The sequence below is a fragment of the Rana temporaria genome, chromosome 2 (genome assembly GCF_905171775.1).
Source record: "Rana temporaria chromosome 2, aRanTem1.1, whole genome shotgun sequence".
NCBI classification, from domain to species: Eukaryota; Metazoa; Chordata; class Amphibia; order Anura; family Ranidae; genus Rana; species Rana temporaria.
In genome coordinates this window covers 254,944,661-254,957,729 of record NC_053490.1, presented here as the reverse complement: position 1 = coordinate 254,957,729, position 13,069 = coordinate 254,944,661, and the positions used below count along the sequence as shown (strand labels likewise).

Sequence of the window (13,069 nt, the reverse complement as noted above, 5' to 3'; positions counted from 1 at the left end):
ACCACCCACTAGGGTGACACCTTACCCTTGGGGGCTCCTCCACACCCACAATGTACATTGAATGCCATCCTGCAACCCCCAGGGACCACAAATCAATACACACTCCAGATAAATGGACCCCTATCCCCCCTTGTAGTACCGCCCGGTATCAGACTTCAATATTAAATGGCAAATGACCATGCCCCATTATGAATAAAATTTGACCCACCGCTTTATAAACTTTTTTTGTAAAATCTCAGAAATGACCGTACAAAGTTGTCCAAGCCACCATGTTGGACTTCAATACCAGCATATCCGTGAAGGCTGTGCAGAGCCGCCGGAAATCTAATTCAACCCCCCGAATGAGCTCCCTACTGGCGCAAACCCCCCAGATCGTTCCCACCAACATGTGGTGCCAGAATGTCCGGTCGCCTGTAAAGGCGTGCAAAGTAATAATTTACTTCCTTTGCTCCACCTCATCCCCGGTACCCCTAACCAGCAGACACCCGCCTCCCCCCCTGAAAAATGCCTAGCTACATACCATCTGTCTTAATGGCAGCTTGCCTGGCCACAGAACATGACAGTAACCCCAGATCCAGACGAGGCGTGCTGCACTCCATCTGAAAGAAAAAACAATACACTGTATAACCCCCACACAGCCATAAATACTTGCCCAGCATGATAAATTCTCCCCCCCCCCCATTTTCCACGATTAATCAGCCACCACAGAGGGCGAATGTAACTACAGAATCTTCTGGAGTTCCATCTCCTACTCTGTTTCACAGCCACCTCACCCAACCCAACCCCGTCTGTAGCCAATTGCCAAAAAATGTTGGTATCAGTCTGTACCGCCTCCTTCTTCATCCTCCTTCTTTGAATCCTCGGGCATAACCATATCCATGTTAAACTTCTCCAGAGGTAGTAGGGAAAATCTACACTTACTCACCCCTGCAATTTCGCCCGGACATCCTGCTTTAAGTGTGCCCCTAAAGGCCCTTCCAAGCACACATAACCTATCACTTAGCTGCGTCGGCAGTCCGCACAGTGTCCAGCTTTCCCAGGACCCCCTGTAATGTTCCGGCCTCCTCCCCTGATGCCGCAACAGCAGCCACCTGATCTGGGGGGGATACTATGGGCCCTGCGGTAGTGGGAGGGGAGGGGGTACCACACTGGGTCCATTCCCCATCAACTACCCCAACAAGTTACCCACTACATTACCAAGAGAGCTGTTACATTTTTTTACCAGGCTGCTCAGGGGGACCCCCAACAGCCGCCGCTCCAGAATCCCCTGATGCCGGATGCCCTTGCGAGTCATCTTCTACAGACAAGGACAGTTCATCCTATGACTTCACCTCTGGGATCTGTGGATCCTCCCCTTGAAGCTGTCAGGGCACAGACCTTTTACGGTCTCTTTCCCTAGTTGGTCCTGGGTGGAATCGAACCCAGGATCTCTCCATTGAAGGTCCAGCTCTTTTGTCTCTGAGCCACTGCTCAGTTCTATTCTGTGTGCTGTCCATTGGAGCCTGGTTCTGAAACCTGTACTTCTGTGGACCAATCAGTGGCCAGTGCGGCCTATTTAAGCCAGCCCCTTCCCCTTTGCTAATTGCTGGTTCGTGTCAGCTTTACCCTGTGAGAGAACCTTGTAACCTGACTACCCTGACCTGTTTGACCCGGATTGGACCTTGACTACTCTCTGCCGTCTCCTACACTTGACCCCTGCCTGCTTATCGGATTTGCTGTTGTCTCCTGCCCCTTGACCTTGGCTTGCTCTCACGGACTTCCTCTGATCTCTCCAACTCCTGACCCACGGCCTGTGACCCGGATTTGCCTTGTTTCCTGTTGGTTCCTTCTGGACTTACCTGCCTGTTCCTGCCTGATCAACGACTGTCTCAGTCCTCTGCACCTGCCCTGTTTTTGTCAGCTGCACCAAGTCTGCCTACCAGTTCCCGGCACAGGTGCCTCCTTGTGCCGTCCCTCCTCTGTTCTAACTCCAGGGAGTGGTCTGCACAGGGTCGCAAAGGTGAGCCGCCCTCAGCATCTCGGCCTCGGTAAGTAACGTTCTTGACATTACGAACCAGCCATTATGTCTGAGGCCGACAGGGCATGCTCACCCCTTGAAAACCTGTGTCAACAGGTGTCTGTTTTGACGGTTACCGTTCAAAAATTGCAAGAATTACATAATGGACTGACGGATAACATGGAGTCCGCAGACTTGTTCAAAATGCTCACTTCCTTGGCTCTGCAAGTCTCCAGCCTGAACCATATTATTCAGGAACTACAACAAGAAGTCCAAAAATTTAAAGAGACAACACGCCCAGCCCCGGAACCTGTATATTATGAGCCATTTGTTCTTATGCCAGAAATATTCGATGGGAACCGTGCATCCTTCTTGTGCTTTAAAACTGACTGTGAGCTATTGTTCACCCTTAAACCTAGGACCTATGCCGCGGACTATATTAAGGTTAGAGCCTCCGTCAACTTGCTAACAGGGCAGGTCAAATCGTGGGCTCACCTGCTGCTGCAGGAAAAAAGTCCAGTCTTGGACAGCTGGGAGACGTTCATGTCTGCTCTGGACTCATATATCCCTGCTTCCAAGAGGACCAGCACTCCCAGGTCTGCTCTTAGTTCACGAGGCCTACGGGTACCCAAGGATAGGAAGCCCCAGTACGGTTATGACCTCCAGCCAGCCCAGTGTGTGCCAAATTATGAGACTCCGTATGTGCCCAGCCTGGAAGTTTCCCCATCACAAGGTCTTGACATTTCTGTGGATGCACACACGCCTACCTTGGAGGAGGAAGAACCCATGCAGATCGGGGTCATCCGGTCCAGCCTATCTATGGCAGAAAGAGAGCGGAGAAGAGCCCATGGACTTTGCTTTTATTGTGGTGCTAGCGGGCACCTTATATCGCTTTGCCCAACTCGCCCACCTCGGCCAAAGCTTCTTCAAGTGGGTACTATTGGAAGTTTTTTCTATGCCTCAGAATCTGTACCTACCTCCCCAGTTCCAGTGTCTTCGGTTCCTGTGTCCCCAGTTCCAGTGTCTTCGGTTCCTGTGTCCCCAGTTCCAGTGTCTTCAGTTCCTGTGTCCCCAGTTCCAGTGTCTTCGGTTCCTGTGTCCCCAGTTCCAGTGTCCCCAGTTGAAATTCCAGATCATATCTCCCCAAGTGAAGTTCTCCCTCCAGACTGCACATATGCCTCAAATGGTACTATGGTCCGTAAACAGGATCTGGAGATATTGGAACGAGCTTTACAAGCAAGGAGGGCGCCCCCTACCAGAACTTCAGGATCAAAAAAGCCAAAAAAGAAAAAGTAACAATCTACATGCTTCCCATCAGGAGCTTCCGGAACTAACGGACAGGTTGGGCGTCCGGAGTCCGCCCCTAGGGGGGGGGCACTGTCAGGGCACAGACCTTTTACGGTCTCTTTCCCTAGTTGGTCCTGGGTGGAATCGAACCCAGGATCTCTCCATTGAAGGTCCAGCTCTTTTGTCTCTGAGCCACTGCTCAGTTCTATTCTGTGTGCTGTCCATTGGAGCCTGGTTCTGAAACCTGTACTTCTGTGGACCAATCAGTGGCCAGTGCGGCCTATTTAAGCCAGCCCCTTCCCCTTTGCTAATTGCTGGTTCGTGTCAGCTTTACCCTGTGAGAGAACCTTGTAACCTGACTACCCTGACCTGTTTGACCCGGATTGGACCTTGACTACTCTCTGCCGTCTCCTACACTTGACCCCTGCCTGCTTATCGGATTTGCTGTTGTCTCCTGCCCCTTGACCTTGGCTTGCTCTCACGGACTTCCTCTGATCTCTCCAACTCCTGACCCACGGCCTGTGACCCGGATTTGCCTTGTTTCCTGTTGGTTCCTTCTGGACTTACCTGCCTGTTCCTGCCTGATCAACGACTGTCTCAGTCCTCTGCACCTGCCCTGTTTTTGTCAGCTGCACCAAGTCTGCCTACCAGTTCCCGGCACAGGTGCCTCCTTGTGCCGTCCCTCCTCTGTTCTAACTCCAGGGAGTGGTCTGCACAGGGTCGCAAAGGTGAGCCGCCCTCAGCATCTCGGCCTCGGTAAGTAACGTTCTTGACAGAAGCATCCCCAAATGAGGAAGTACCGGGTGCCATGGATCCATGCCATACCTGGCTCCGCCTCCCTGCACTGGATCCACCTGTCGATATATTGCACTCCAGCACTTACAGTATCCCCGGCTGCTGTCTGCCTTCTCCTGGCCAATTACCCCCCACTTATGCAGGGGTCGATATTGTTCCTCCCACGCTGAGATTCCTCCCCCCTTACCACCATATCAGAGGGGAAGGAGTCAGTTAGCTCCAGACACTGATGCCGGGCGGGCGGAGGAGACATACATTCACTTCCTGACACCCCGCCCGCCGAGCTCCGCCTACGCCGAGGATTCCGTCCAGGCCCCCCACCCACAAAGCTGTTAATCGCCTTGCCGTTGGTCCTGACGGGTTCTGGGCGGTGCTCATAAACGGACCCAATGCTCATGGGGAAGATCTGGGGGACCGAGACCTTTGGGTGCATGGGTTGCTCTGCCCCCACTGCTGACCCGAACATTAGGCTCAGTTTCCACTAGTGCAACTTGTCATGCGACTTGGGACTGCAAAGTCATACCCCATGATTTCCAAGGAGTACCTTTCATATCCATGTGACTTCAACTTAGTCCCTGCACCACTTTGGTCCCACCGTGATTTGACTTGAGGTCCATAGACCTCCAGAATATACAGGCATTGCTTCAAGTCGCATCAAAATCGCGGCAAAAAAATGCAGCAAAATTGCAGAAAAAAAATTGCGTGACGTTAGGGTTGCAATAGTGGAAACAGAGCCCCAGCGGCTCTATCAGAGTAGATACCTAGCTCCAAAGTCCTCTGGCCCCCTGGAAGCTGCCGCAGCCATGTCTGGATCATGTCCACCTCGTTCATGCTTAAAAGATATTGGCCCAGATTCACAGCGGAGATACGACGGAGTATCTCAGATACTCCGTCGTATCTCTTAGAGTATCTATGCGACTGATTCATAGAATCAGTTACGCATAGATAGCCCTTAGATCCGACAGGTGTAATTGTTTTACACTGTCGGATCTTAGGATGCAATACCGCGGCCGCCAGTGGGGGGAGTTTGCGTCGTAAACCAGCGTCGGGTATGCAAATTAGTAGTTACGGCGATCCACGACGTTTTTTTGCGTTCGCAACATCGCTGCTAGTCTAGTTTCCCGTCGCAAAGTTAGTCGTCGTTTTTGGTGCCCTAACTTTACACAGCACACGTATGTGCTGTATAAAGTATGGCCGTCGTTTCCGCGTCGAAATTTGAAAATTTTTCCTTCTTGCGTAAGACGTCCGGGAATATGGAAGTACGCTACGCACGTCGTCGTTCGAAAAAATGACGTCACTTCGCGCAAAGCACGGCGGGAAATTCAAAAGGGAGCATGCGTAGTAGGTCCGGCGCGGGAGCGCGCCTAATTTAAATGGCACACGCCCCTTTGAATTACGCGGGCTAACGCCGGAGGCTGCCGGCGGAAGTTTTCTCGCAAGTGCTTTGTGAATCAGGCACTTGCGATGAAAACTTGCGGCGGTGTAACGTATCTACGATATGTTACGCCGCCGCGATTCTATGTGAATCTGGGCCATAGTTTTTTGTGATAAGCAGTAGCATGGAATAAACTGCCTGCTTGTCACCTGTCCCTTCTCTGCTGTCCAGGAGACCCCAGCTATCCCTTAACTAACAACCTACCACAAACCCCTCCTCATCCTGTTGCTCCAACCAATCCACCTCTCCTCCATTCTCCACCTACAATCCTTAACCCCATAGTTGCTTCGCCTTCTCATACTGTCATGCCAGCCCTGCACTTTCTTTCATTTTATTTTCTCTCACTCCGGGCCTTACTGTCTCTTGCAATATACTGAAGTGCTCCAAATTAATACATAGTGCTGAAGTGCTTCATATAAATTGACTGTGCCTTGTGCCACACTCCCCTCTTGTAACCCCACTCGCCAAAAACAAGCAGCTGAGGACCCTCAGCTTTGCAGTCTGGGGGTTAAACAAGCTGTGATCTGGTGTTAACAGATGGAACTCAGGGACTCCTCAGTAGGGATGAGCCCAATGTTCGAGTCAAACATAAGTTCGACGTGAACATCGGGGGTTCGCCCGTTTGCCAAACTTAAGACATTATGGGGCATTCGTGGGAAATTTGAGCGCCCGTGGAACGCCCCATAATGAACGGCTAGACCGTCAATGCACTGCAAGATCGCAGTGCATTGACAGCTGCTGATTGGCCAAAGCATGCACCTGACCTGCATGCTTTGGCCAATCACAGCACGCTCTGTTGTGAGAGCCATGATTGGCCAAAGTCAGGGTGCTTTTGGCCAATCGTGACTCAGGGGGCTAAGTCCATGCCCCACACTATGTAAGGCTTCTTCTATAGTTGCCATACATAGTGTAATGGATGAGAACAGCAGAATTACATTTCGAAAGGAAAAGATTTCATTTAAAACTGCTCGCGGCTATAATGTATTGCAATATACATAAAAATCATTGAAAAAAAATGGTGTGAGGTTCCCTCCCCCAGTCCATTACCAGGCCCTTCAGGTCTGGAATGGATATTAAGGGTAAACCAGAGCCAATATATATATTTTTTAAATGGCCTGGGGGTCCCCCCTAGAATCCATACCAGACCTTTCATTGGATTTTGGAAGCTCCGAAAACCCCCCCATGTGAATGAGTATCGGGTACATTATACCCCTACTCATTCAAGTACTTTATTAAAAAAAAAAAAAGTGTCCAAGCGATGTCCATCCATCTTCAATCACAGCACTGACCAAAAAAAAACAACCTGGAAAAAACTCTGCCTCCATGGGAGGCGTCCTGCCAACTGCAACATTTTTGAGATGACAGCTGTTATATAGCTGAGGGCAGGGCCACCCAGTGACGCAAATGGGAGATCCCGCCCTACTATGACATCACGTCTCTAGTCCCCCCCCCCTTTTCCTGCGGCCTGCCAGGTTGTGTGCTCGGATAAGGGTCCAGTATGGATTTTGGGGGGACCCCCATGACATTTTTTTTTTTTTACAGTTTGGCACAGGGTTCCCCTTAATATTCATATTAGACCCAATAGGACTGGTATTGGACTGGGGGGGAACCCACAGCGTTTTTTCAATGATTTTTATGTATATTGCCAGGATCCGACAATACATTACAACCACGAGCAGTTTTGAATTACATTTTATCCTTTAGAAGTGTAATATTACTTTACAGGCAGACTAAGGAAACCCCCCCCCCCCAGGCATGAAATTTAAAGGAATATTTAATTTCATTGTTTCACTTTAAGCACTAGTAAAATCACTGCTCCTGAAAAAACGTCAAATTTAAAAAAACATTTTTTTGCATTGATTGTCCTCTGGGGCAGGACCCAGGTCCCCATACATTTTTTTGGCAATAACTTGCTTACAAGACTTTAAAATTAACACTTTTGATTTCTCACTTTCATGTCCCATAGACTTTAGCGCTGTTCGCACAAGTTGTTTGCCTGTTCGCATGTTTTGCTGCGAACTGAACCAGGGCTTGTTCAGCTCATCCCTACTCCTCAGTAGGATCTCCAAACATGAAGGATCTTTGGGATGACCAAAATAACCACCAGGCTAGGCTTCATAGTGAAGTACTGTTAAAAAACTATTTTATTGCGCAATCATAAGCACCACTTACGAGATTACCGACAAAAACAGGCATGGGACAGAGAATGAACTCATCCCGGTTCGCTGCGGGCCAGTGGCATAAAATTGTTTTTTAACAGTACTTCACTATGAGATTTAATTTGTTTTGACTGAGCCTGGTGGTTATTTTGTTAACACCAGATCACAATGTGTTTGACCCTCAGACTACAAAGCTGAGGGTCTATCGTTTCTGGTGAGTGGGGATAGAAGAGGGGAGTGTGGCACAGTTATATGAAGCCCTTTCATTAAATTTGGAGCACTTCAGCACGTTGCAAGAGACTGTATTTCACTTTGATAATTCTATTTGTTGTTGTTCATCATATTATATCACAACTGCAGGCGCTGATATATATATATATATATATATATATATATATATATATATATATATATATATATATATATATATATATATATATATATATATATATATATATATATATATATATATATATATATATATTTTTTTTTTTGCTTGATTTTTATGGTTTTAGCACCTTGTGGGCAGCTGCTGTAAATTTTTGATCACAGATATGCTTTTTAAATTTGTAACATAGTATTTATGGGCTTAGTGCTAGAAAAATGTAGTTGGTGGCACTGTAATCAGGCTCACATGCTGTTATTCTGTAACTTTCTTATCTTCTAGAACATTCTAGTATCATACTGGGAGGAAGAACAGGGCATGTAACTCAAATATTTATGGGACTCCAGCCAATCCCAGGGGAGGTATTCCCAGTATGTGGTGAGATCACAGATATTCTGAGGCCTAAGCAGCAGAGTGTAGAGTTCCTGGGTCCACTCCTGCTGGAGGACACCCTGTGCAGGGATTGGGGGTGGAGGCACAGATTTTAAATAGAAGTCATTAGAAAGCCCCCTAAGGTCCCAGATAGGCTTAACTGGGGGGCCTGATTGAATTTAGTAGGAAAGAGTCTAGCTGTCCTATGGTGGTGTGAGTCTACATCTCTCTCACTAGGAAGAGCCAGGTGGATAATTGTCAGGAAGCAATGGATGATCCTGTGGCTATGTGAGTAAGTGAGTCCAGTGCTGAAGAGTTAGCTACTGTGTGTACTTTTTAAACTCTGGAAGGAGTACTAGTCACCATTAGCATAGAGATCCTGTAGGACATTCCTTTTTGTACTGTGCAGCCAGAATGTTGAGGAGTCCTCAAGTTATTAATTTCTACTGTTTATTCGTGCTCCCTCTCCCTATCCAATTTAGTTGTTCCCAATAAAAACCCAAAAGGAAACCACTGTTTTTTGGAGCCAGTGGTAGAGTGAAAATATGCTGTGTGCCTGGCTGTGTGTGCTCTAGGTGGGGAAATAGGACTGCATTTACCAGCGGAAAAGAGAAAGTTAAGTAACTTGAATCTTTACTGATATATCCATAATATTACATACACACAAATACAATTTGCCTGAAACCACTTTACAAATGACTTTGAAGTTGCTAGTAATGTTCTTACTCAAATAAAGACCTTCTTTAATAGAGAAAAAGATGAGCGGTAAAAAATTGAATACTTACAGATGTAGCAAGCGTAATAGAATCCAATTCAATTTTTCCTAAATGGCCACAGAACATGGAACTCACCACAAATAAAAGATATACCATCGCTTGAGATAAGAACTGAAAGAAAATTAAAATTTATATTAAGGTGTCTGTAAACCCTATACCATATACCATATACCCAGTGACATGACTAGCCTCAGGTAATACATAGACTGCATACAAAGGCTACATAAAGAGTACCTGCTTATGTACAGCCTTTTCTCCTCTACATCTGTTCGAAGTTCAGAATGTATACAGTTTGTCTGAGCTTCCAGAAAGCAGGGAGCTGAAGTGAGAGTTCAGTGAGAGCTAAATGTAGGAAAGGGACACACCCCACTTCACACATAGGAACAGAGTTGAGGCTGTCAATAACAGGCTGTGTGCTGGAGCTCCCTCTTGAAACACTTGAAATGTTTGCCTAAATAGGCCAAAATGTTGTCAACTGTAAAACAAGGTGGCCCTTCTGACTAGGTATGGCTGCAGTAGAGATTTTCCCTTTGAGTCCGCCTCTACTAGAGTTCTTATTCTTAGGCCCCGTACACACGACCGAACATGTCTGCTGAAACTGGTCCACGGACCAGTTTCAGCAGACATGTTCGGTCGTGTGTATGGCCGATCGGACAGGATTCCAGCGTACATTTGCCCGCCAGACCGTTTTCGAGCGGACAAATGTTTCTAAACTTGCTTAGAAACATGACCGCTGGAATCCTGTCCGTCGGACATGTTCGGTCGTCTGTACAGACTTACCGTACATGTCCGAGCGGCCGCCATCCCTCGCATGCGTCGAATGACTTTGACGCATGCGTGGAAGCATTGACCTTTCAGCGTCGCGCACGTCGCCGCGGCGACGGCGCGAACACGTCACCGCGCTGTCTGTCCGCGCGGATTGTCTCTCATTTCTGTATGATGGTGTGTACAGCCATCATACAGAAATCTCCGGGCGGGCATGTACGGCGGACCGTTTTCAGCGGACATGTTTGCCCGTGTGTACAAGGCCTTACGTGTAGTAGTTCAAAGCAACCATTTAGAACTTACTTTGCTGAAGTCAAATCAGGATAAGATAGATTTAAATTCAATCTATGTTTTTACTTGTGTCAAAATTTAGTTGTAAAACTGAACGAATACAGCGTTTTGAGAGTGCATTGTCTTCGTGGACATATTATTTACAACCTGTATAGTAATCTATTGCTGCTGTTCCCAGGAGGTTTGCACTAGGTGAGCGACGATCATTCTTTCTCTTGTGACATAGGTGATTGTTTAGCTCAAGTGATAGATGCGTTTTTGTGCAGTGAGTCCACGTCGGAGTTGTAAAGGATTTTTTTTTTAACTTAATGCAATATATGCATTAAGGTGAACAAATATCTGATGATGCCGCCCCCCCCCCCCCGAGCCCCCGTTTTACTTACCTGACCCCTCGAAAGTCCCGCACTTAGTCCCGAGATCCTCTTCGCTGCTCAGCCTGGCCGCTGATTGGCTAGAGCGGATGGATTGAGAACAGCGCAGCCATTGGCTGGCGCTGCTGTCAATCACATCCAGTGACGCGGCACGCCGAGGGGCGGGGCTGAGTGATACAGTGAGCGGCTATGGCCGCTCGCTGTATAACGGGAGCGCGCCCGCAAGGACTCATCACCATGCGAGCTCTCTCGCATGAATGTGGTGAGTTCTTGCAGTGAGGACCAGAGACAGCCGCCGAGGGACCCCAGAAGATGTGGATCGGGGCCACTCTGTGCAAAACAAACTGCACAGTGGAGGTAAGTATAACATGTTTGTTATTTTAAAGATTTTTTTTCCCTTTATTAACCCTTTAAGAGCCTGGTAGCCCACTTTATTAAACGGAAAAACAAAAAGCAAAAAAGTTCCATTCAGGATTCCCACGCAGGGGTTCAAACTTCGTTTAGCACTTAAATGAAAAACCTACCAAGCCACTTGGCTCGGCATTGGCCGCAGTTCCTCTGCTTGCTCCCAACAGACTTGATTCTTTCCAGCCCTCTGGACTCACTGGCTTCCTTAGGCCTCGTACAGACGATCAGTCCAAACCGATGAAAACAGACTGAAGTTCAGTTTCATCGGTCCAAACCGACCGTGTGTACGCCCCATCGGTCTGTAGTCCTTCAGTCCAGAAACAGAGAACTTGCTTTAAAATTGGACCGATGGACGCCTGACCGATAGGTCAAAACCGATGGTTAGTACACAAAAGCATCGGTTCTAAACCCGGGCATGCTCAGAATCAAGTCGACGCATGCTTGGAAGCATTGAACTTCATTTTCAGCATGTCGTTGTGTTTTACGTCACCGCGTTGGACTCAATGGGTTTTTGAACTGATGGTGTGTAGGCACATCAGACCATCAGTCTGCTTCATCGGTAAACCGATGAAACTGAACTTCAGGCTGTTTTCATCGGTTTGGACTGATCGTGTGTTCGAGGCCTAAGTCTTCCTGATTGTCAAGGCTGGCCAGCCTTTCCTAGTCCCTGGGCAAAGAATCCCCCTAACATGGGCTGCAGTCTCCCATAGGGCAGACAGCTTTCCAGACACAGGTCTGTCTTCATACAGCAGTAGCAAGCTGCTCACACTTCACCTACCTTCCCTCACTACTCTCACCAGTCCCTCGTTATATGGACTGTGTGCACCTGGGCACACAACCTGCTGGTTATCCACAAGACCCAGACACAGCGTTGGAGATCCCATTCCACCCAAAACTCTTAGGGATCTCCAAACTACAGAGTCCCATCCGTAACTAGCAAAACCCAGAGAAAGCTGCCAGAGCAGATTTCTCCTCTCAAAATAACTGCTCTGTAGCCTTGCAGTCACCTAAGGCCTCGTATAGACGAGAGGATCGTTTCCAGTGGACATTCCTCCTCTGGATTTTGATCTGATGGCTTGTACACACCATCAGATCAAAATCCGCGCGGAAAACATCCGCGGTCATGTGTCGCGACGTGCCGTCGCCGCGACGATGACGCGGCGACGTGCGCGACGCTGGAAGGTAAATTCTTCCACGCATGCGTCGAATCATTCCGACGCATGCGAGGGATGGGGATCGGACAGACTTATCCGGTGAGTCTGTACAGACGACCGGATAAGTCCAAGGGACAGGATTCCAGCGGATAGATTTCTTAGCATGCTAAGAAATTTTTATCCGCTGGGAATCCGTCGGCTGGACAAATGTCCGCCGAAAATTGTCCGCTCGGGCCAACACACGACCGGATCTATCCGCTGGAACTGATCCACGGATAAATCCCAGCAGATAGATCCGGTCGTGTGTGCGGGGCCTAACATGCAAACTCTGTGTCCTTATTCCATCCCTTTCCATAGTGACAAAGCCTTGTTCTGTTACACTCTACTTTCCCTTTACTTCTACAGTGGAACCTCAGATTGCGAGTAACGTGATTAACGAGCGCTTCGCAATACGAGCACTGTATTTAAAAAAATACTAACTCGGTTTGCGAGTGCTGTCTTGCAAAACTAGCAGGATTCTGACAGGCTGCTAGAGAAACCTTTGTTACCCTTGGTAACCACGTGTACCTTCACACTGTATTAACTCTTAGGCCCCATACTCACGAGCAAACATGTCTGCTGAAACTGGCCCGCAGGCCAGTTTCAGCAGACATGTTTGGTCGTGTGTGGGCGCGAGCGGGCCGAATTCCAGCAAACATTTGCCCGCCGGGCCTTTTCCCAGCAGACAAATATTCCTGGACTTGTTTTAAAACAGTCCGCTGGAATTCTGCCCGCTCGGACATGTACGGTCGTCAGTACAGACCTACCGTACATGTCCAGGCGCCCGCCGTCCCTCGCATGCGTCGAATGACTTCGACGCATGCGTGGAAGCATTT

General features: G+C 48.3%; 1 protein-coding gene across 1 annotated transcript in view; it reads right to left on the bottom strand.

Moving 5' to 3' along the window:
• LOC120926664 (multidrug and toxin extrusion protein 2-like) overlaps positions 1-13,069 on the bottom strand; it is a 209,983-nt gene that overhangs the window by 159,068 nt on the left and 37,846 nt on the right. The window contains exon 2 of the mRNA XM_040336788.1: positions 9,215-9,316. Coding sequence (XP_040192722.1) covers positions 9,215-9,316 — 102 coding nt within the window. The remainder of the gene's footprint in view (positions 1-9,214; positions 9,317-13,069) is intronic.